This window comes from Paroedura picta, chromosome 7, assembly GCF_049243985.1.
Source record: "Paroedura picta isolate Pp20150507F chromosome 7, Ppicta_v3.0, whole genome shotgun sequence".
NCBI lineage: Eukaryota > Metazoa > Chordata > Lepidosauria > Squamata > Gekkonidae > Paroedura > Paroedura picta.
The window spans coordinates 35,650,300-35,675,365 of NC_135375.1; the positions used below are offsets into that span (position 1 = coordinate 35,650,300).

General features: G+C 43.1%; 1 protein-coding gene across 1 annotated transcript; it reads right to left on the reverse strand.

The window, feature by feature from the left end:
* Window positions 1-19,527: 19,527 nt before the first annotated feature.
* CARTPT (CART prepropeptide) lies at window positions 19,528-23,424 on the reverse strand. Its single transcript, XM_077347439.1, has 3 exons — window positions 23,010-23,424; window positions 22,594-22,677; window positions 19,528-21,591 (listed from the first exon to the last, which is right to left on the reverse strand). The coding sequence occupies exons 1-3, from the start codon at window positions 23,151-23,153 to the stop codon at window positions 21,484-21,486; spliced, it is 336 nt and encodes a 111-aa protein (XP_077203554.1). The 5' UTR covers window positions 23,154-23,424; the 3' UTR covers window positions 19,528-21,483.
* Window positions 23,425-25,066: the final 1,642 nt, after the last annotated feature.

A 25,066-nucleotide genomic window follows, 5' to 3' on the forward strand; every position in this document is an offset into this window, starting at 1 on the left:
GCTGAGTTGATTGATCAACAGAGTCCATCAAATGTGCTTATTCACAAAAAAATCAACAATTGCAAAATCCTCTTTAATGTTGCTGAAAAATCTTTTCTACTAAAATATACTATTATGTTATTATTTACAAAACTTATATCCCACCTTTCTGCCGTTACAAGGGCCATCAAGGCCAAATAAGAGCTGATTCTGAGACATCTAGCTTCCCTCCCTGTTCTCGTGTTTAAAATTCATAAAAATATCTATTTTTTATTTTCCGTATTAAGGTTGCGTTTGAGCTGTATCTCACATGGAAACAAGGTTCACTGCACTGAACTCAGTTTGAGTAACCATTTGTGAAATATGGGTGGGGGACTGATGGAGGGCAAGTGGTTAATGGAGCCATAGAATCACACATTACTAAGGCAACCAAGAGCCATTAATGGCTTTAATGGGATTGCTTAATCCTTAAATTACAGACATCTCGTATAAAATAGCAGGAGCATGAAAACGCTTTAATTTTTTCATCTTCTGGTGATAATGTTCTTGAGAAGTCTGTGTGCGTGTATTTGTAAGTCTTCTTTTGGTAAAAGTAATTGCCATGTATCCCTTCCTTGACTTTTCCATGACCCTATCCCTTCTCTAGCACTTTGTGTGCATGAGGTTTTTTTAAAATAAAAGACCATGTATTGTTCCTAAGTAAGCCTGTGTATTGTGTATGTTTTCATGCCTACCTCATGCATTTGAAGCACTACCACCATTATGCATGCGACTTTTTCTCTCACACCTCACAGACTAATGTAGACTGGATGTTTGCATGGATTCTTTAATGTCATTACATTCCCTTCCCACTCCCAATCCCAAGGATCAAGTAATGATGTGTCGTATGAATGACATATGAACACTTGCTGTGTACGTATGAACATCCCCTCCCCCTTCAGAAAAGTGATTGGATAGGCTGAGTGACTGTTTATTTATTACAATGGAAATTGTTCTGGAATCTGGATACAGCAAAATTTAATACTTTGAAGTCCAGTTCAACTCGTTTAGAATGGAGGATCCCAATGCGAAATAACTAGTTTGAACTTTGCAGCTTCAATTTACATTATTTCATTCATATTTGAATACAGAACATTTCTAAACAGACAGCATGTTGACAGCTTTAAAATCTCTGTAAGCTTCTGAACTGCATCTAAACATACAATGTGTTTTTCATTCATTTTTGGGTTAGTAAATGATGACTTTTTTGTTCATGGCTTAGAATTGTTTCAATAGGTTACTACTGCCCTTCGGTGGCAGATGCCAGAATAGCACTACATACAACAATTATTCATTCCAGGGCAGTGTAATGAGTTTGGATATAATCTGAAACTTGCCAGGAGCTATACTTTTCAAAAGCTTAACATCAGTCATTATATCTGTCATCATAATAGTTATGGGATGCAGGAGAAAGTAAAGTAGCACTCCAAGTCTAATTTAAACAGAAGTCTAGCAGTACCCATAGTATCAGAAGCTCAAATGCTTCTGTAAATAGCCTTATATTATATATCAACTTCATTTCATCTTGTAATTATAAAACCACTATAAAGGTATACTCGAAAAATCACATTCAGGCATATTTTTAACACTATTGATCAGCGTATCCATAGAAAAACAACAGTACATGGTTTCACATTTCTAAGTTTGCAGAGGCATTTTCTATATGCACAGCTTACTTTCGACTTTCAGTGAAGTTGATTCAGTAGAGTTTACTTTGAATGCTGGGACTGCTCTGCACCCTTTTTAAAAATCTGATGTTCTCTTGGGAATCACAGAGTATGTTTTTGCATACCAATGAGAAAAACCATAGTGTGGCAGCACTGTGGGGTGTTTTTGTTTTGTTTTTTAGTACCCCGTGGTTGGTATCTCCTGTTTTGCACTGGGCGTGTTTCTTGAAATTGTAAGCAGAGAATTGGTAGCCATCTTAGCAGGACATTAGTGGTCTCCCCCTTCCTCGGTATACAGGTCCCACTACCACTAACATTTTCCATTATGTCCATTTTGCTTGTTTGTTTTTTTTAAGAAAAGAGCTAAGTGTAACCAAAGGACTTTTTCATTAAACTTAAATCGCTGTAGGGGGGAACGCCAGGGAAAGCTTTATGCTCAGGAGGACTGGGCATTACTTCCCGTGCTTCAGACAGACCGGACATCCTGATTTCACTTGGGGCTTGGTGGGAGCCCCCTCCCTCATCTCATACAGAGCTGGTGACACTTCCCTCTGCGGTCAAGCTAGGATCCACTACCTCCATCACCTGGTATGGGTTGACCCAGGAAGTGTTGACCCCTTGCCTCACTTCACATAGGCAAGTGCTGCTGCATCCCCCACCTCATGAGGGCCAAATATTTTGCAGCCTTGCCCCCATATTAATCCACCCTCTAGCTTGCATTTTGTTCTCGTATGTTCAATGATAGTTAGCATGCTGAACAAAAGATAGGCTTAGCCCTCTTCATCAGTAAGCCTGCCTTGGAGGCAACCAGCTGCCACTTACCCTTCAGATTACTTGATTTCCTAAATACATATGCATGTCCATGTGTTACGAAGTTATACTCACTAAATTCAGAATTTTGCCCAAGTGAAGCAAATTCAGAGGAATGAGGCCACTACCTTGCTGAAAAATACCTGGTGCTAATGGCTCACTCTTTCCTTTTGAGGCCATTTGTTGCTAATCTGACATACAAATTGACTTCCTGAGGGCAATTGAAATTACAAAAGGAACTTAAGGAACCTGAGCTGGAAGCTTGTGCTAAATAGGTTTATGTAGAACCTATTACACAGTGAAATAAATGAGGCATTAGAATACCACCTTCAGGCAAACTCAGCAGCAGGAACTCAGCAGAGAAGGCAACATCATCCTAATTAAGGCTAACAGGTTACTAAAAACAGTAAATCAATCTGTTTTCATGACAACCGCGTGATCCTGAAAGTTTATAAAGAGTCTGTCTCAATAAACATAGAACAATCAACAAGATTACGGAAATGATGGTCACCCGGAGCAGGTACTGCATGACTAAGTAGAAATGGAATTAGCTCACTGTTGCAATTAGTTTCCATGATCTACAGCTAAAACCACACTGAGATATTCCAGGGGGAATCTGCCAGGGGGAGAGAATGTTGAAGACAAGGGGTGGGGAAAGGAGAGAAGAAAGCAGGAAAAAGGGAAAGGAGACAAACTATGGGGTCTTGAGGAAAGAAGAAGATGGAAGTTGGCAATGAGATGCTCCTCTGCAAGTCCTTGCAGGCCCCCCTTGTCTATCCATATACACTGTGTATGAATATACTAGGGATGCAGGAGCTAAAAAGAAGAATAATTAAAAATGTCAAAATCAATAGAAAAATCCCTGTAGCGTTTTTTTGGGGGAAATACTTTAAGAAAAAAGTATGCTTACCAAGCTGCTAGTGGCCTTCTAAGTCTTGGTTTCTGTAAAACAAAACCATAGGGGCTTGGAGTTTCCCCACACCTACAATGGTTCACCAGACTATGGAGATCAGTTCACCTGGAAATAATGGCAGCTTTAACTGGAAATTTCTATAGTATACCACAGATTCTAGGTGAAATCCCTCCCCATATTTCCCTCTCCACAGGCACCACCCAAAACTCCAGGAATTTCCCAGGGCAAGAGAACAAAGGTGGACATAGAGGCCTATACAGCCCTGGTAAAATCCTGCAGTCCTCCCTGGTGGGAAGGTTGGGAGGCAGCACCATCAGTTTTCAGGAGGAAAACTGGAAATTAAAAAGAGTAGCTGTCGTATGAGGTAGGCATCTCTTGGTTCACTGACAAGGTTGCTGGCTGTAGTAACTGGGCAAGGATCTTCCTTTTGTAGTGCAGAGGAGATCCACACTAACAACCGTCAAATCCAGCAAACAGTTTCAATAGTGGCCTCATGGAGTAGGTTTTCATGCAGTTTTCCAGTCTGCAGCCACCTTTCAAGTTTTGTCAGCTCCAATGATTGTGCTGTTGGTGTGATCCTTACACACTTAATGTGCTTTCTTTGATTTCCCCCATCAGTGTTCCATCTGTTCACATTCACATTGTGAATTGATATTCCACTTTTTGTTGTTGTTGCTGCTGCTGCTGCTGCTATTATTGTTGCCTCAAGGGGCAGTGTAATTCTTTTACAAGCGTATTCCTTGTCCACATCTCACCCCTTATTGGTTGCCTCTTTCCCCATATTTAGCATGGTTTAGCATGCCTTAAGAAACCTGCACTGGTGGTATACCTACAGGATTTATCATTATGGCTGGGAAAGTTCCACTAATTAAATAACTTCTTCCAGCACACAGTTACTAAAGCAAAGACACGCTGCCCTCTACTGAGCACAACCCTTAATCATAAGCATGGTCCATAAGCCTGGTCCACCTTCTGTTCCATCAAATCACAGCCAACTTATGGTGACCCCCACAAAGTTTGTAAGGTGAAAGAAAGACAATTGTGTTTTACCATTGGCTGCCTTTGTGTCACTTCTTTAGTGGTCTCCCATCCAAGTATTAACCAAGGTTGACCCTGCTTTGCTTCCAGGATTTGATGAGTCTGGGCTAACTAGGGCAGGGCTCTTGACTACATACATTCCCTTAAATATAGTTTTCTCTTAATGACCAACTGGGCATTACATGCAAACTCAAGGAACATTTTTCCAGTGGCCCCTTTTGAAACAGAAAATTCCAAGGTGGTGATATGTATCAGAGAAGCAGTGTAGAGAAGGCATCCTTAACCTTTCCCTAGCCAGTAAACATGGCTAAATGTGGTGCTATCATCATGTGCAGAAGCCGCTTGGAGAATCTGGAATCAGGTAAGGAAACAGTGAAGCACCCTTTTCTCCATACCACTTCTCCAATCCCAGGTTCTCCTCCAGGGTGGCATTAAGGTAATATCACATGCAGTTATGTGTAACATCTGTTTTATTCTATTTCACCATTTTGTGTAAGGATGTGAGCTTAAAAATGTGACTAAAACAAATGAAAAGTATTGCCAGGAGATAAGTCAAGCTGAATGTTTCTTTCCTTGATGAAGCAATGTTAGCAGAAGGTCTCAGCCTCTATGTTCTGTTGTAGGACCTTCTGGAGAAACTGGTCATCCACCAGTTTTCTAAATAATAGCATCCTGACAATATATGGTTCAGGCAAGCCTGATCTCATCTGCTCTCCAAAACTAAGCAAGGTTAAGTCCTGAACGTCTCTTCTTTGAAAACCCTACGGGGGTCACCATGAGTTGGCTGCTGCTACTGGACAACACTTGCTCTGCCACTATATATGGTGTCGGCCGTGGACATGAAAAACTCACATATAAATCTCTGCTTATCTCAGGAATGCCATTTCAGGTATGCATTGGGGCACTACAAAAGGTTCATAGCAATATTCAAAAGCTTATTCTTGGAAATGATAAAACTAAGTAGAAGACAGTATTGCAATTTTAATAGCATTTGGTTGCTTTTTTATCACTTGCAATAATCCAAGAGATAATCATTTCTAGGAATCAGTGACTTGTGATCTAAAGCAACTGTCCTCAACCCCCAGTCTGGAGACCGGTCCCAGTCCGTGGATCAGTAGCTACCGGGCCGCAGCTCCTCCTCATCCTCCTCCCCAGCTGCTGCCTCAGGGGCTGCCCTGCCACTCTTCCGCCGGCTCACCTTTGGTGCTCTCCGGTGGCCACCATAGCTGGGGCTCCCCCTTAGTGTGGCACTGCGCAGCTGCTACTGGCAGCGCCCGCCAGTGGGCGGCAGGAAGTCAGAGGCGCTGGTGGAAAAGCAAGCGGAGCAGGGGCTCAGGCGGCGACGTCCCTCAGCAAAAGATTACCCTCCCCTCGGGCCTCAGTAAAATTGTCAAGCATTGACCGGTCCCCGGTGATAAAAAGGTTGGGGACCACTGATCTAAACCACGGAAAGGCAGGAATCACCCATCCCCCCAGTGACTCCCCCTAAGCCACACTAATCAGCTAACTTTGGACAAGTTGTTCTCAGTAATTCTAACCTTCCTCACAGGTTTGTTTCGAAGCTGAAACATCATCGTAGCTCCTTGGAATATAAATGAAAGCAATAAAGCAGATTTATTTCTCATCCCTAGACACTACAGCTGATATCACCACCAGCTCTTGTCGAGCTTCCTGGCAGTAAAACAGATGTGAAAGGAAATCTTTTATTTGATGTTGCTCCCTTCTAACACGTAAACATGAAGGCAGATGATCCTAATCCAGCATAAAAAGGAACAAAAGCTGTGAGCTCACCATGTGCCAAGACAGGCCCAAGAACAATGACTATGCTGCAAGCCCTCGCTAGCAGCAACTGCTGCCATGGGACTAATGTTGACAGGATGCGTGAGCAGAATAGGAATCCTACTCCAGGTTCCCAGAAATCCTGGTGCCATATTGACCGTTTATGCACTGGGAACTTCACTGCCCCAGTTCCCGTGCAGGAACACAAATTGGGGGTGGATGAGGTGCACTGGGCCAAATGCTCCCCTGTGGGGGTGCAGGAAGCGGTGGGGCAACCTGCCACAACTAAAACTCCAGCCTGCAGCCTGGCATGAAACCTCCAGTGGATAAACGGTCATTGTAATAATCCCCCAGCAAGCTGACATTCATATCAGGACAGGAAAGGGCTAGCTGTTAATGTCCACAGCTGTCTTATAAAACTGCTTGGGTTTCTCATTGGACTCACAAGGTCAAGCAGTCTTGGCTGTAAGGGCATGTAATACCGTTACAGGGAAGAAAACAACCATCAATGCATGGAAAAAAGCAAGCATTCCCGATTCAAAGTGGTTGAAAAGCAAATCCCTCTCCCCAAGGGAACATTTGGAGGTATAGAGATCTCTAATAGACTGCTTCATAGCCCCCTCATCAAACTATAGTTCTGAGGATCCTTTCAGGAAAATAATGACAGTTTAGCTGCTAAAAACAAAGCTAATTTTATAGGGTACGTATCCTGAAAGTCACTCATGCTGAGAGCCAGCATGATGTGGTACTTAAACCAGGACTAAGGAGATAGCATGGTAGACTCTAATCTCATCAGATCTCAGAAGCTAAGCAGAGTCAGCCCTTGTTACTACTTAGATGACAGACCACTAAGAAAGGCAATAACAAGCTACCTCCACTCCTCAGTTGCCTCAAAAGGCCCATGCATAAGTCAATGGTGTATTGATGACATTTTACACTCACACACAAGGAGACCTGGATTCAAATTCTGAGATTCAGCTCATAGGATAATCATGAGCCAGCCATTCTTTTACAGCCTACCTTACCACACATGGTAGGGTAAAATTAGTGACAGGAATATTTAGAAGAAGAAGTGGTGATATTTATACTCCACTTTTCTGTAACTGAAGCAGCTTGGGTCTATCAATGTTCTCTCAGCCCCACCTTCCTCACAAGGTATCTGTTGTGAGAAGAGGAAGGGATAGGCCCAAGGTATTCCTTCATGTGGAGGAGTGGGGGGTCCTGGCTCTCCAGACTAGTTTGCTGGCTCTCCTAGTAGTAGTAGTAGGACTTCTTGTTATTGTTGTTGTAGAACCCTGAATACCTTGAAGGAAAAGTGGGATTAAAACCTAACAAACAACCTGTATTTATTTATACCGTTGCCTTTTTCCCCAATGGGGTCTCAGGGTGGCTTAAACTGTGCTTCTCTCCTTCATGTAATCCTCACAACAGCCCTGGGAATAAGGTAAATCTGAGAATGTATGACTGACCCAAAATCACTCCGAAAATTTCCATGGAAAAATGGGGATTTGAATCTGGGTCTTCCAGATCCTAGATCAGCCTATCTCCACCTCTTTACTATTGGGAAACCCCTGAAACATCCTTCAGGCTTTGAGAAACCTCAGAAGTGATGTCAGCAGAACACACCACCCTCCCATGCCCCCAGAAGTCACATGTCACCAGAAGTGACATCACCCAGACACTCCCACCACATGTGACCTCATGCTCCATTGCCCCCTGCCCCCCCCCAACACCAGAAATGGCCCAGCAGCAAACTCTACTGGGCTGGGAACAGGTCTGAGGCAGGCATCCACTATGCTGTTGCCCCTTTCTGCACCCACAATGCAGTCAAATTAAAACCCTGGTCGCTACAATGTGCCTCAGCCAGCAAGGACTTTTTTGAGTAGGTCCCTCCCATTCTCACTCCCTCCAGGCTTATCATTGGCCATTTTGGGAGGGGGAGCAGGTTGACATAACCATATAAGGTAATGGTAAAGGTATCCCCTGTGCAAGCACCGGGTCATGTCTGACCCTTGGGGTGACGCTCTCTAGCATTTTCATAGCAGACTCAATATGGGGTGGTTTGCCAGTGCCTTCCCCAGTCATTATCGTTACCCCCCAGCAAGCTGGGTACTCATTTTACCGACCTCGGAAGGATGGAAGGTTGAGTCAACCTTGAGCCGGCTGCTGGGATCGAACTCCCAGCCTCATGGGCAGAGCTTCAGACTGCATGTCTGCTGCCTTACCACTCTGCGCCACAAGAGGCTCCATCATATACAGTCATATAAACCATCATTTTTAAAAAAATTTTAAAATATATATTAAAAATGCATTTACTCCCACCCAATCAGCAAAACCCTTCCAGGCTGTCAAGAAACCCCAGGGTTTCGTGAAACTCCCGTTCTTAGACTGACACTCTAACAACTATAGTTCCCCAATTAACATAAATGAAGGAAAAGACTAATGAGCACGGAAGAGTCCACTGAGAAACAGAGTGAATCAGGCGCAATGAAACCCACAACTTGTCTATGTTGCTTCTTTTCTCTTAAGAACCTAACAGCCACCATTTAAATTGACAACTGTCTCTTGCTCACTAATACAAAAGAAAGCTGTCCTTAATCAGTATGCAACAATAAATAGCAGTGGCTGGGTGGATTGCAGCTCCTTCACAAGTCAATAGCAGTCCAAATCAAATTGGCACACCAGCCTTCTCCATTTTGGCATTACTACTGCCAAACTGTCCAACTGCAGCAGGTGAACCCCCACCCCTGGATGGAAAACATAAAGTCTATTGGAAAGGGCATTGTCTTTGCATAAGAGTCTTGTGCCAGCCTCATGGAAAGGAAACATAGTCCACATAATACCTTTTTATTTGGACCAATCAAATAGCACAAAACCGTGTGTGATCTTTTGAAAGATTTTGCACTCTGAACCCTTCATCAGATTAACTTAAAAGCTTGCACACTGTATTAAGTGTCATTTGGTTGGTCCTAATTTAAGATATTATAAGGACATCATCATCATCTTTTGGGACCTACACAGCTGCTAGCAACTTCTTGCTACTAATGCTTATGACCAGGAGAGGGAGTCACTCTCATATGCTGATGTTGGGAACTGGCAAAAGGCTTTTGAGGATCATTTATTCGGCAAAACTGAGCCCAAAGTGAGACAGGCAGGTTTCAAAACAATGAGAAACAAAGGAATGAATCCAATATTAAACAGTCCCTCTTCATTCTGTACATGTTTTAAACAGAACTAAGCAAAGATGTTCCTGTCCCACATTGAAGGTATTTTCAGAGGGTAGCTGCCTCGGCATTTTGGAAACTTCTCCATGGATCCAATATTCTCACTTGAGATAACTTCTGCCACTCAGACCCTCCAAATCAACCTGTTCCTTCATCATGTCCCACCCCCATTATTAAATTCAGGAGAAAGTTTCCTGTCTGCAGGAATCATAGAATAACAGGGATTTCCTGGGTCATCTAGTCCAACCCCCTGCAGTATGCAAGACGCTCACAGCCCTATTTCTCATCCACTGTAACCTGCCATTCCCTTGAATCTTCACAGAATCAGCCTCTCTGTCAGATGGCTCTCCAGCCTCTGTTTTAAAATTTCCAAAGATGGAGGAACTACCACCTCCCAAGGAAGCCTGTTCCACTGAGAAACTGCTCTGTCAGGAACTTCCAGATGTTTAGACGGAATTTCTTCTCAATTATTTTCATCCCATTGGTTTTGGTCCATCCCTCCGGGGCAAGAGAGAACAACTCTGCTCCATCCTCTATATGGCACAGTTTTAAATACTTGATAGTTATCAGATCCCCTCTCAGTCATCTCCTCTCCAGGCTAAACAGACCAAGCTCCCCCAACTTTTCCTCATACATCTTGGTCTCCAAACCCCTCACCAGCTTTGTTGCCTTCCTCTGGACACGCTCCAGTTTGTCTACATCCCTCTTCTACTGTGAAGCCCAAAACTGAACACAGTACTCCAAGTGAGGCCGAACCAGAGCAGAATAAAGTGGTACCATCACCTCCCGTGATCTGGACATGATACTCTTTTTGCCTTTTTAGCCACCGAGCCTCACTGCTGACATATGTTCAATGTATGATCTACTCCTAGATCCTACTGCAAAGACAAGTCTCTCCCATCCTATATTGGTGTATATGGTTTTTCCTACCTAAATGCAGAACTTTACATTTGTCCCTATTGAATTTCATTTTATTGAGTTTAGCCCAGTTCTCAAGCCTATCAAGATCATACTATATCCTGATTTGATCTTCTGTTGTGTTTGCTATCCTTCCCAGTTTAGTATCTTCTGCAAATATACCAAGTAGCCCCTATAATCTCTCATCCAAATCATTTATGAATAAGTTGAACAACACAGGCCTCAGGATAGATACCTGGGGCACTCCACTTGTCACTCTTCTCCAAGAGAATGATATCTCCAGGAGTTCACTGGAAGCAAATTGTTCTCTCCTTTAGGGTCTTGAAGGACATCTGAGTCATTTGCTGAGTCTGCCTTGGGCAAATATCACAGAAACAAAATCTGTTTACAGCAGAATCAGTCCTTTTCCAGTTCTCATGAAACTGGACAACATGGGACAAAAAGATCACATCCATTAGATGGGGGCAGGGCTGATGGTTCAATTTTCAATGCAAGAGAGATAAAGACCATTTTCCAACTGCTTTTGTATTCTGTTTCTTCCTGTCATTTCAGACAGACCTGTTTTAGTAACTGGCTGCTTGCAGCATTTATTTACCTGTTCATATAAACCTGCTTGTGTCAGATTAGCAAAGCATAGTTGAGGGAAATTGCTTTCTTCCATTTTCTACCCTTTCGTTATGCTTCTGAATCACTGTGGGGTGCAATTTAAAATGTCCATAGTGCTTCCTATAATGCTGCTTTTTTCCAGTGCCCTTTTTCAGCTTGTGAACTTCCTCAGAGTATTTTTTCCTAATGTTCTAAAAGTTGAGTGCTATAGCACCTAAACAAAATAGCACTTCAGTGCTGTAGCAGCTCTATTGAGATGTCTTGGCTCCATTTCATGACTTTGGCTTGTTGAGGGGGTACATAGGCATCCACTTATTTATAATATTCAGAGAGAAGAACAGCTTAAATGCGCTGCTGAAAATTAGCTACAAGTGTTCTAAAAATGGCAGAAGCCAAGGGCTCCTCCCCTCTTTAAGCCTTTTAAAACATCTCCACAACCAGCAGTGCAGTTTCTCAAATGTGCTGAGTTGGAGGGGGAGCAAATAATATCCTGAAATAGAAGTGTGTCTTTCAGGCAAATAAGTGACAGTCTAATGCTGCTTAGTGTGAAAGTGTGAACACGATATCAACGGCATGCAGATATTTTTACATTCCGGCTCCTTTAAGCTTAGAACAGTTTTTCATGAGGGAAGAAAATTAATTCCTCTGAAAGGCCAACTGATTTAAACGGAGTCCTGAATACTGTTAAGGTACTCCATGGAATCTGTTTCTGAATCTCTCTGATAGCTACATACTCATGCAGATCTGGGTGTGAAAAAAATCATTTTTATGGATCTGTCCATAGAGCGGGAGGGGGGGGGGCTACAAAAAGAAAAATACCAGTATAAAGGCATAATGGATAAACTATCAGTGAATTTTGTTTAGTTTATCACACACAATAAACATGTATGTATGTTTCTTTGTTACGTACAAAAGGCTAGAATTTTAAAAATCATATATCATAAGAACACATTCCATTAAATCAGGGATTTCCAACCCTGGGGGTCTGTAGGAACTCTAAAAGGGATCCGTGGCCTTTCTCCTCATACCATAATGGACTCAGCTGTGATTGTAAAAATAAAAGGGGAAGAGTCAGTTGGGCCGTGGTATTGGGGGTCTGGGCTGTCTTCTCAGCTCCTGCCATTCTTTCAAGCCAACACGAGGCAGAGCCACATAGTAGTAGTAAAGTCAGGGAGAGAGAACAAAAGGAGGGTGAAGGAGGATAGTGGTGAGGTCCCTTCTGGTGACAAGTCATTTCTGGGGTGTGTGGCAGGGAGGCATGGCCACTTCTAGGGGTCCTCAAAGCCTGAACATTTGTTTCAGGGGCTCCCCCACAGTCAAAAGATTGAAAGGGGCTTCTAAAATGTAGACTCAAATATGCCACAAAGAAAAGGCAGAAATTTAGATTGTGTGCAAGGAGATAACTCTGGATGACAAAAACAATTGTACATCAAACACAGTTAAGATATTTATCTGCACTTGATTGAACAAAATCTTACCTGAAGGTTGAGGGAGGCCTTTCAGCCTAAGATGCTTTCCCTCTTGCCACTGGAGAAAGAGCAACCTTGTTGGAGGAAGACTCTTTAGTGGACTTGGTTAGTGGAGTGGTAATATAGGGGCCTTTATATTTGTTCGTTTCAGAGCCCAAAGGTTCAATTTCACATGCAAGGAACATAGAGGGACCACAGTATACAAATAGAACATATGAAATCTGTTTACTTCAGCAAAAACAGGATCTTTTTTCATACACACACATACACTTTCTAGTTAGTAGGAAACATCTCCTTGCTTATTCTCCTCCCTCCTCCTGATCTAACTTGTTCCACGATCTCACCATAGTCCAGGGATGTCCCTCTGAGCATATGCAGAGCACCTGTCCCCCACCACTTAATGACAGCCATTTCCTGCCTCCTCACAGAGTCAGAACTCAGGAGCAAGCTGATCCTGAGCACAAACTTAGGGAAGGTTTCTAGGTAAAAGGAGCTGGATCAAAAACTCCTTCTGCAAAAAGAAATCCACTCCTCATTTCTTCTCCCTTCTGCCAGGTCCCTCATTCCATCAACACAGATTTTTTGTTTAAACCTCACCAGTAATGTAAAAGGAAGAATGTCTTCTTTTGTCTTCATTCTCTATTACCCAACTGTGTCTGTGTTATTAGGGACAGTGGGGGATAGACGTGTGTAGCCTTTACAAATGTCCCCTCATTCTGCTATGGGATCCTAAGCCTGTGTAAAACAGCCACTATCAATGAGTCATAATTTATAAAAACACACAATGTGTGCATGGGGGTAAGGTTCAGGTTAACTAGATCTGTTTCTATTGGATACAGGAACTGTTAGAAAAGCAGAACAGGAAGTCAGATTTTGAGGTAATGCAAAGAGATAAATCACATAGTCTGTGGAATGCAAATCACAGACATTGAGGCAGAATGAATAATTGATAAGTAAATATACAAATCCTTGTGGAAGCCTTTCCATTAAACTAGATGTAAACACATGCCTGTGGATGTGTGTGTCAAATACCAAGAAGCAGAAGAAGAGAGATGTGTAAGAAAGAATGAGAGACTAGACCTGAGAGAGAAATGAGAGGAGAGGTGAAAGGTCACAGAATGGGGTTTTGAGCCTCAGAGGAAGAGGGGAAGGGAGATTAGAGATACAAAGCATAGGAATAAAAGGACAAAGAGGAGCAATAGATTTCTGGAGGGGAAAGAGGGTTTCTGACAGAAAGGAGAGAAGGAGGGAGGGAAGTCCCCCAAGTGAGTAGGGGAGAAGGAGCAAGGGAACCACAATAATGGCTGAAAGAGTGAGGGATAAGGGTAGAGAGGGAAAGAAGAAGAGATAGTTCTTATATGCCGCTTTTCTCTACCCGAAGGAGGATCAAAGTGGCTTACAGTCACCTTCCCTTTCCTCTCCCCACAACAGACACCCTGTGGAGTGGGTGAGGCTGAGAGAGCCCTGATATCACTGCTCAGTCATAACAGCTTTATCAGTGCTGTGGCGAGGCCAAGGTAACCCAGCTGGCTGCATGTGGGGGAGCGCAGAATCAAACCTGGCATGCCAGATTAGAAGTCTGCACTCCTAACCACTACACCAAAGAGAGAGGGGGAGAAAGCTTGTTGTATTGTCTCATCTGAAGCATGGTCATAGTCAAGAGTCTAGTGGTTGAGCAAGCTGACTCAGGAGAGAACTGTACCTATTAAAACCTGAATCACAGGTACATTCCTGAGGGAAACTGAACTGGACTTTTATATGGCTTGTTAAAGACTTGGTGGCAGCCTTGGGACAAAACTGAACACATTAATTCTATAATATTGGGCTGGAGAAACTCTTCTTCAATTTCAGATTCACATCCTTTTCCACTAGTGGAAGGAACCAGATTTACTCCAAGGGTCAAACTAATAGGATCAGTTACTAAGTAGGTCTCTATACTTTTCATGTCATTGTTGTCAGGTTATTGTCCTGCAAGCACTCATTTAGGGCTGGGATGGGGACAGTCATAAATCAAGCCTTCGATTGAGAGGTGTGACAGTTACTTAGGGAGACATGGCTGGGTCATCATGAAATGGCATTTTACGATGGAGTCTCCCTGAAATGCTGCCTGGGTAGGTTCTAGGAGTGTAGGGAGTTCTGAGGGTAGCATGTAGGCATATGAAGGCAGACAAGTTTTTTCCTTGTCCAGATGCCTCCTGTTTACCATCTTCCTCTCACATAGTTCATTGGTTTCTCCAATTTGAGTGTCCTGAAAGCAATTGAAATTATACATTTATAATTGAGGTTTCAGAGAAAAAAACCTAAGAGGAGAAATATCTATATACTAATATTGATACTGTAAAGTAAGGTGGGAGAGAGTACCGTCCCTTGTGGCACCCCACACAGTAGTGCAAAGGGGTCGGACAGCTCATCTCTCACCGCAACCCTCTGCAATCTGTTCTCAAGAAGGGAAGCCAGCCACTTAAGGGCTGTTCCCCTTATCCCTGTGTCAGTGAGGCTCATGATCGACCATATCAAATGCGGCTGAAAGATCTAATAACATGAGGATGGCCGACCCACCTCGATCAAGTTGGTGCTAGAGATCATCCATCAGGGTGACCAGCACTGTTTCCACCCCATGGCCAGGACGGAAGTCCTGATTGTAGCTTCAAGTAGTTTTTCATTTTTTAAAATAATGTTGGGAGAAAGTTTGGCTTGTAGCTTGTCACAGTTCTCTCAGAATGTCATCCCTTCCTCCCACCTACACAGTCTCATTTGTGTGTCGAGACCCCACAGTTCTGCTTGTGTAGCTGGCCCAGAACGGGAAACAGCTAGCGAGGCAGAGATGGGTTTTACAATTTTAATAGCAAATGTATTATTAACGCGATACCTGAAGGCAGGAGAAAAACAGTGTCTATGGAACAGCTTTCTTCAGGGAGTGTTAATCATCCCTGAGATTATTGTAATTTTCTTAAAATATTACCCTATATTTTAATAGATTCCGCCTCCCTCTCTGCTGCACACTTGCTTGGAAGTAAATCTGTTGGTCTTGACATAACTTAACACAGAATCCTAAAGTGAAAATTCGTCATTTGCATTTGCCAGTTATATGAATTATATTTCATGCTATGTTATTCATTGGGAGGGGCTACTGTTGACAGTGGAACGGCTAATATTTATCCTGGAACCATACACTTACTCATAACAAGCATAATCAGAGGATGATTACATTTTAAATAATTTCTGAAATATTTGTTATTGAAATTGCTTCATAGCGTACCGTGGATGCAATTTTATTTGGTGAATCATTCACAGAGTTGGTAAGGTAGGCAGAAATTCATATACCTAAATACATGATTTTATATGCATGGATGTATTTATTATACATACTGTTTAATTTGGTTTGGTATGCCTGTACTGAAGCTGCCATAAGAGTTGAGCGTTCACAGATTTTAACAATGAGAGCCGAAACTATGCCAATTACAATGTCTTTAGAGAAGGTTTGTTCCAAAGAACACTAATCCTCCCCCCTCTACAAACTATTGTCACGTTTGCTGATTGTTCTGGGAAATATTGTTACCTACTGGATTATTGACGTAAGGCCCCTGCAAAGGCGAGATTGAATTAGAGTCTTAAATCATCCAGTGATGTCACTGCCTTCTGTGTCATTGTGTTAGGTGACAGCACAGGCTTCTTATTGGAAAAGATACAGCAGCACACATTGCAGAGGAGGGAACTCAGCAGGCACAAACGTCACTGTCAAGGAACTGTGGAGAGAGACCTTAGTAAAAAGCCACAAAAGTCTTAATACTTTTTGAGCTGATTTTGTATCAAAATATACTGGATTGATCCAAAACAGATCCCCATCCAAGCACCCTTGATATAGATAGCACACACTTGATTCACACCACATTAGTTTTTATTTTTTAAGTTATTTCCCCCATTTTTTGAAAAAGACTTCCCAACACTTTGGTTTGGGGTTAGCCAAAATATTCATTTAGCCAAATAATTAGTCAATCACAATAATATGTATAAAACTTGGAGAATTTTTAGAGGAAACCCCAGATTCCATTCCACAGGGTATAGGTAGATCCAGCTCTGTAGTGATACTGTTCAGCAGCTTTAGGCTGACAATCAAGGCCCAGTAGTGTATACAGATAAAAGTTCTTCAGGCTAGAATTTTAATATATTTATTTATAGGCTGAGGTTTCAATATTAGCTTTATTGTAGAAAAAATGTGACACTTTCCAACTCTGGTCAAGCTACATTCTGTTAGTGCGACATATAATGCTCTACTAAATCTCTTTTCCAGGGTCCCACACCACTGTTCTCAAACGTTGCCATCACTGGACAGCTACTTCTTATTGCAGAACAACTGAAACCTTTCCTTTACACGGCAGCTTCACTAAGCCAGACCCACTCCCCCCCTCCCAGCGGACAACTCCCAACTGCTATTTTTCAACTGCCTCTCACTAACATTCCACCAGCTCTCATTGGTCGCTCTAAAAGAGGTGGAACCTCACTAGTCCATCACAATATTCCTCTGAGTTACACAACATCTAACCTCAAACATGGGCAAAGTTGCTATTAAACCAGTGCTATCTTTACAGTGCTCAGCCAAGGAACTCTTGTAATTACAGTTCTGGGAACCACTCACAGGCTCTGAGGGAAGGATTCCTGATAGTGCTGTTCTCACAGACCAGTTCTATCAGGGCTCTCTCAGCCCCACCTACCTCACAGGGTGTATGTTGGGGGAAGAGGAAAGGGAAGGCGATTGTAAGATGCTTTGAGACTCCTTTTGGTAGTGCAGTGTTCCCCAACCTTTTTCAGGCTGGGGACTGGGGGGGAAAGGGAGGCCCGGGGACCGGGGGAGAGAGGGAGGCACAGGCGCCAGCGCACCAGTGGGCACAAATGCACAGGCGTGGAGCTGCTGCACCTGTGCGTCTGCACCTGCCAGCATGCCAGTGCCTGTGCCTCCCCCCACACACACACACAGCATGGCGCTCGCGCCTTTCCCCCCCACACACACACACCGTGGCCTGGTACCGAGGGATCTATGGCCCAGTACCGGTCCGAAGCCAGAGGGTTGGGGAACACTAGTGGGGTATAAAAACCAACTTCTTCTTCAGTGGCCAGAGATAGGCAGGCAGCCAGAAGATGGGTTCCCTTCAGCCACTCCCATTAAGAACTCTTGCAAGGAGAAGCCGCTGATGCTAGACACTTTCTAGAGTACAACCAGCTGCTTGGAGCCAGCAATTGTGGTTGCTCTGTCGATGCATAGGTATGAGATAAAGGCTGCTGGGAGTTCTCCCCCACCCCCCAGCAAGAATGCCCATAAAAGAAAAACCTTTCTTAAAGTTTGATGCTCAGAACATTAAGATGCAACGGCGTTTAAATTGAATGAAGAAACAGTCTATGAAATAGAAATGTTCCATGAATGGTGGGGGGATGGAGTACTTGCAGCACAGGGAGGCCTGTTGTAAATCACCTAAGGTGTGAGCGCAGTATAAGAGAGTGGACAAAACCTGTTTATTACACATAATGAATTATGAGAGAGGTCACAGGGTCCAGCCTTCCATAGGATTCAGTAGCAGAGAGCTGAATCAAATTATAGTGAGATTAAACAAAGTGTGATCCATCCTTTGTTGGGCACCTGTCTTTTGCCACACTGGACATTTCTTTTGCCTTCTGCATCACTCCCCACACTAGATGAGATAGCCTAGGGTAGCTACATCCATTTCCAGGCCCATCTCTCACTGTAGTGGGATGAGGCTGGGCCAGGCCCATTCCTTGCCTTGGTGGGGTGAGGCCATGCCTGTGCTTTGTTCACAGGGTCAAAGGCCGTTGGCTTGCAGCAGAACTTGGTCAACCCTCCCTTGGGGCTTCAGTGGTGGTGCCCTAGTCCATCAGCTCACTGGGACTTTCCCCAGTAGCCTTAATGTCCAGTCTGCCCGTGATCTTAAACTAGGTACATTTTTTATCCTCCTATGATGGATTAATAATTTCTGTTTGTCTTTCTTTGTCTTTCTAACATTAGGGACACTGTTTCTGAAATTGTCTTCCTCACAACTACAATTGTATCATTTTTTCCTTGACCAACAAAATATTTCTTTTCCCCTACAGGGAAATAGATGAACTTTACCCTTGGACTTTTCCTTGGTATTTATGAGCAGACAAGATAAGCACATGCAGGGCAGGGGACAAGGCAAGAGTATCTCCACAGATTGCCACAGGCAGAAGGTTGTTTGCCACAGGTGGTTTACATTTAGTGAATTACCAAACACTACCAGGCCAGTTCATAAGCTAACCTTTGCCCTCATTGTGTTATTTAAATTTGCCTGTGGAAAGGCAGAGTGGTGTGTTGTTGTTGTTGTTGTTGTTGTTGTTGTTGTTATTTGGCTGTCCCTTTCTGACAGCAGACTCAGGGTGGCTAACAACAGTAAAAAAAACCCTGTGCATAGTAGATATAAAAACCATTTACAAGTAACAATTAAAATTCTAAAACTCAGTACCCTATTAAAGTGCCTGCATGAATCAGAATAATTCTGGATTAGATTTTATATCCAGGTTCAGATGAGAAAGGAGGTAGAAAGGATGGGAGGGGGGCCTTTCTGTTGTCAATGTATGCTAGTATTGGCTTCAATCATATGCCTGTGGAAGAGTGTCTTTTTGCAAGCCCTTCGGAACTTTGACAGCTCTGATCTCATCCGGCAATTTATCCACCAGGATGGAGCCTGGGCTGAAAAGTCCCTGGCTCTGGTCAAGGCCAATCGCACTTCTTTGGGACCAGGGACAACCAGAAAGTTGGAATTTGCAAAGCACAACATTCTTCAGCGGATGTTCTTGGGATGTAGGGGTTAGACCTCTAATATTCACAACCTTAATATGGCACCAGCTATTGAGTGTGGGCTGTTTCCATCAAAATAAAAGAGGGCTTTGAGGTTGCACTCACATACCATAATTATAACAGAGAGATAAGAAGACCTACACAAACCCAAGGCAAATGCAGCACGTCAAAAATACTCACAGTATCTAGATCAGAATCACCCAGAAATCACTTGAAGTCACCCTGAAATCACTCAAAATGAATTACTACACTGAAGATGGACTGTGTGACAATGATTTTATTAAGAATGAATTAAAATATTAAAACACAACAACACAGTATTGAAAAACTTCTATATGTATGAGCTATACATTTTTGTTACAGTAGTACATAAGTCATTTGTATGTGCTTTTTGATCACTAGAACATTCTCATTGTAAACCCATCATCCCAGTTCTAGCAATACCTACTATTAATCCCACGCCAATTTTCAGTTATCACAATTATCTTATAAAATAGTCATATCTTTATCCTTAATTTTGTTTGCTCTCAGTGGGCTTAACTCTCCATTCAGCCGCATGAACATTTTTACTAATGGTGTATAAACTAGTGTATAAGTGAATCAACTAGAATGTTAATGTTATGAGAGTCTCAGATTTCAAGGTCTCCATACTGGCTGATGTTCCTGTTTTGGTAGCATAGTGTGTGTGATGCTGAAAATTAAGCGCTCTGTTGTTATATAGCATTCTGGGCTATGTACTTGGGTGGACTACTGTGGAATATACATTGACTCCAAAATTCTTCCATCTGTCACTGGAGTCACTGGAGGGTCCTCATTTCTGGTGAGATTCCACTGAATCCCTTGCCAAGAAAGTTTTATTCAAGGTATAAATAATACCTTGAATAAAATTGGTGGGTTCTAAAGGTGCCACTGGAATCAGTTGTGCTGTTTCAGACCAATACAGCTACCCACCTGAATTTCCCTTGCCAAGAATCAAATCTAAGATCAATATAAGTATCACATGGTCTGCTGCACTGCTTTAGAACATTGGTCCCCGCCCCCCAAAAAAAACACACACAACACTATCCACAGCTAAACTTTCACCAGTAAATCGTTAAAGTATGGAGTAAAAGAAATCCCACACCATATTTGAAAAATTCAAAAAAATTTCACCATTCAAAAGAAGATCCAACAACTGATGTTTATAGAAAATGTGAAGCAAGCAAAATTTTCCTTTCTTCCCTGTTGTGACACAATTTGATAATGGTTTTATAACTCCATTCCAGGTTTTACAGTTGTTTCAGATTTCTCAAACCTTCTGCAAATTAACTCAACCTATCAGCCTTAGAGAGTTATCACATCTCATGCATTTGGTATCCAAGTTGCCAACGTGAAGGCAGTTGCTGGTTGACCCACCCACCACTATCTAGTCATTGTCTTTACTGTTGTGGTTACTGGCAACATATTGAATAAAATTTCCCTCATTCTGATTCCAAAGTGGACTAATTTGTTGTGGATCCCAATAAAAGTATCCCTAGTTTTATGAGATAAATCCCAGGCCAAAGAAACCTAGCATGCTGTATCTAAATATGTATCATTGCTATTGGTACAAAATCTGGCTACCAAAAGAGGAACATGCAGGCATTGGAGTGAAGGTACCACCAAACTCAGGTAAAAGTGCTAGTCAAGAGAATGTTTTGGAAGCGTGCCATTATTAACTTATCAATATACAAATTTCTCAAGGTATGAAGCAGATGTTTGTACTTTAATGAACAAAGAAAACCATACTGAGTATTGTTTATAAGCTGTGCCCTTATGCATGTCCTTGTTCTCGCCTCACTTTATTTACTGCAAAGAAAGTAATTGTCTTCATTAACAAGTCCTGGCTGGATCTAGTTTGTGCAAAGAACATCCACATACAAAAAATGCAGTTTTCAAAATATCAGCTTGGTGTCTTTACACAAGGATACATATGCAGGAAGTGGAGGAGATGGGAACAAAGAAAATCAAAGGGAAAATGGAGAAGAGATGGTGGTACAGAAAATGTCAGGCAATCTAAAAGGTGATACAGAATAACAATTAAACTTCATAACTGTTTTCTCCCCCCCCCCTTTGTGAGAGAGTGCTGGATATCATTTTCTGCCCCACCCAACCCTTGGTATCACAGGCATCACTTCTCAGGCAAGGCAACTGGATCCTTCTTTGTCCTCCAGTGGTTCAGGGAGGGGGTACTTCTTTACAAACACTTCAACAGAAAAGTGTTACAAGATGTTCCTCTGGGACAGTCACAGAGTTTCCCGATCCTGGCTCCTTTTCTAACTGCACACTGCTCTCCGGCATCACACTGTTGATGGTAACCAACAGTTAGACAAAGGACATCATGAAGAACTAGAACTAGAGCAATATGTTGCCAACTGGATTCCTGCAAATTTAAACTCTGGAGGGTTATAACAGAAGATCAAAGGAATGAAAGAAGCAATCAGTATATCTGGAGTCCTGTTACACTATTGGAGAAGCTAACACATTAAAATTCTTAATATATGTCTTAGTCATAAGCATATTTCCTAGGGATACTAGGGGTTTTTTTAAGAACAGGTAAATATATTTTAATTTAATCAATATCCTTTTTTGACCCCAACCCAGATTGTTATTAAATATTAAATATATATAACCTCAAAACTGACAGCTCCCCAACCCAATGTGAAAATTACTCAAATGTCAGACACTGACATGCAAACGTTAGGAGTCTGATGGTCTCCCTCTCTCCAGTCCCACTGTATTTCATCTGGAGAGGTCATATGTGTCATTTAGAAATCCCCCCCCTCTCTCTCCTCTCTCCCCTCTTTCTCTCTCTAACCCTGGGAGGGGGCAGCAGGAGATCTCATCCATTTTGATGTAAGGGTGTTTTAAATGTGCTCCAAAGTTCCATGAGGAGAACACTAATGCTGATATCTGTTATTTTGACATGTGGAAATGAGCACCTCTGTACACTGCTGGGCTTAACTGATGCATAACAGTGTGTGGGATGTTCATCAGGAATGGAAAATACAGAAAGCCTAGAACTGTAGCAAGTATACACAGAAGATTACTAGAAGGGACAGAGGGAATTGAAAAGCTACCAAGAGGGGAGAGAATGGGCAAGCCTCAATGGCAATTATTTCAGAAAAATCTCTGGGTTTCTTCAGATTCACACCTCAGCGGAAACCGGTCCATCTGTTTGCTGCAATGTGTTTGGAGCAGAGGTGCACTTTTCAGAGGCACTTTTCGGACTATCTTGACTCTCCCCAGCCTTGTTTTGCTCCCCTCCTATGACCTGCTCCTTCCCCTTTTGCCAGAAGTCACTCACCATAGGGACTTGGCCGTACTTCTTCTCATAATGAGGGAGCCTTTTGCTTTTCAGCTTCTCCAGGACTTCTTGCAGAGCCTCGATCTGCAAATAACAAACCTTCCCATCAACAGGCAGAACAATCTGTGATAGGGGGAGGGGGGGCGTTTCTTCCCTGGAGGAAGGCTGGGCAGAGGTAATAGACTTGATGTCCTCACTGAACTACCAGCTACTCCTTAGGAGCGCTGCCCCGACTTTCCTTCCTCCTGTATTAATCTCGCTGCTCTGACAAACTTTCGCTGCCCAACTTCGCCCTCCACACACTATACAAAAGAACAGCTGAGCACGTAGAAGCTTTACCGAGAACCCGATTCAAGCAGGATCCCTGTTCCTACACACACGTCCCCCAGACCGAGTTTCCTCGCAGCAGGGTTTACCAGTTCCTTCTCGTGGGACGTGTCCTCCATGGCGGAGTAGAGGTCCAGGGCGCGCGGCTGGAGCTCCGTGTCCTCCTGGCCGGTGACTCCGAGCAGCAGCACCAAAACGGCTCCCAGCAAGGCGAACACGCGAGAGCTCTCCATGGTGCTGAAGTGCAGCTCCGCCGCGCGGAGCCTGCTTTATACGGCTGCCAGGGTCACCGGTTGACAAAGCTCCTGGCACTGGGCTACGTCAATCCCGCGCGGTTGGCTGGGAGGGATGGGGAGCGGGCGACCGCATGGGGACCTGACGGATGAGTCGGGCAATGATCTCAATTTCCTCCAGGGCAGGTAGGAGCAGTGAGGAGACGCGAGACAAAGACGGAAGGGAGAGCGCAAGAGGTAAAAAGTCTTGACTTGCCTCGGTCTTTAACACAGCAGCTGTGCAGATACAAGGCAATGTGCTACTCGTTAATGTGAGATTCAATAAGTGATAAAGGCATCAAACCTGATGCAATGTCACACTTGGGTGTTACGGTTGTTAAAATGTATATATTAAGCAGCTGTCTCCAACACAGCACTTTTAAAGTAGTATTAAGCCGGAGTAGAAACAGTAGCATTCCAGTTGACTGTTTTACTTATTTACGAAATTTATACCCATCTTTTCCACCGTGATCAGAAACATCAACGTGGCTAACAGATTAAAAACATGCATAATCAAACACATCTCAAAAACCATTATAACAAACAAAACTCCCACCATGATTAAAACATTTTAAACCAAGTTACAATATGCATAAATATAAAAAAACAACACATAAAATCTAGAGAGGGTAGGAGGTTTCCCTGAGGGGACTGCCAGCTGAAAAAAGTATTCACCTACTGGGAAAAGTGACAATAGAAGGGGACAGGCAAATCTCCCTGGGGAGAGGGTTTCAGAACTCCTGTGCCATGACAAAAAGGGCCATCTCCCAGGCTGCCATGCACAGCCCCAAAAATAGAGCATCCAGAGATGACTATAGTAATCAGATAGGTTCATAAGAGCCAGCTTGGTGTAGTGGTTATGAGTGAGGCCTTCTAATCTGGCGAGCCGGATTTGATTTCACGCTCCCCCACATGCAGCCAGCTGGGTGACCTTGGGCTTGCCACAGCATTGATAAAACTGTTCTGACTGAGCAGTAATATCAGGGCTCTCTCAACTTCACCTACCCCACAGGCTGTCTGTTGTGGGGAGAGGAAAGGGAAGGCAAATGTAAGCTGCTCTCAAACTCCTTCGGGTAGAGAAAAGTGTCATATAAGAACCAACTCTTCTTTTTCGGGAGTAGATGGTCCTTCAAATCCTAAACCATCTGGAGCTTTAAGCCACATTGAACTATGCTCAGAAACATATTGGAAACCAGTGAAAAGGGCCAAGACTGATGTGGTTCCTATGGTTCCAGTCAACATTATGGCTGAAGAATTATACACCAACTGATAAATACTTTAAAAAGTAGATTACTGCAATAATCTAATCTGGATGCCACCAGGGAATGCGTCACACTGGCCAGATCTCATCTGACCAGGAAAGGCTACAGCTGGACAATCAATCAAACCCAGAAAGGCTTGTCTGGCCACCTGCTTATCCAGCAGTAGGCCTAGTCCAAGATCACCCCCCAAACTATGGAACTGTTCCTTCAATTGCACTTGTTCAGATTAAGTCAGTTTATTAGCCCACATACACTCTGAAACTCCTTCCAGGAACAAGTTCAGAATTTTTCATCCTCCCTGGGTTCATCCAGAAGTGTGAGTTAAAGCTGAGTGGATCACCTGTACACTGGTGACAATCCATCCCAAATTTTCAAACGACATCACCTCCCAATGCCATCAGTCCCCCAATACCACTTGATGAAGCTAACTTTCCTGGTAAAACCAGATACACCACAAGTAAGATGTACGTTCAATTCAATTAGAATCTTGGTCTCTAGCATCTGTAGCAATGAAGATGAAAGTAAAATAGTACCAATGGGGGGGCAGTGGTGATATTGGGATGGCACAACACTCATAAATCTGATTTTTCTTAATACACGTCCACAAACTAT

Excerpts from the sequence above, each read along its gene's own strand:
- CARTPT (XM_077347439.1), bottom strand. The coding sequence starts at position 23,153 with ATGGAGAGCTCTCGCGTGTTCGCCTTGCTGGGAGCCGTTTTGGTGCTG. Across the intron at positions 22,678-23,009 it reads CGTCCCACGAGAAGGAACTG|ATCGAGGCTCTGCAAGAAGT; the intron begins GTAAACCCTGCT and ends TGTTATTTGCAG. Across the intron at positions 21,592-22,593 it reads AGTACGGCCAAGTCCCTATG|TGTGATGCCGGAGAGCAGTG; the intron begins GTGAGTGACTTC and ends TACCATCAACAG.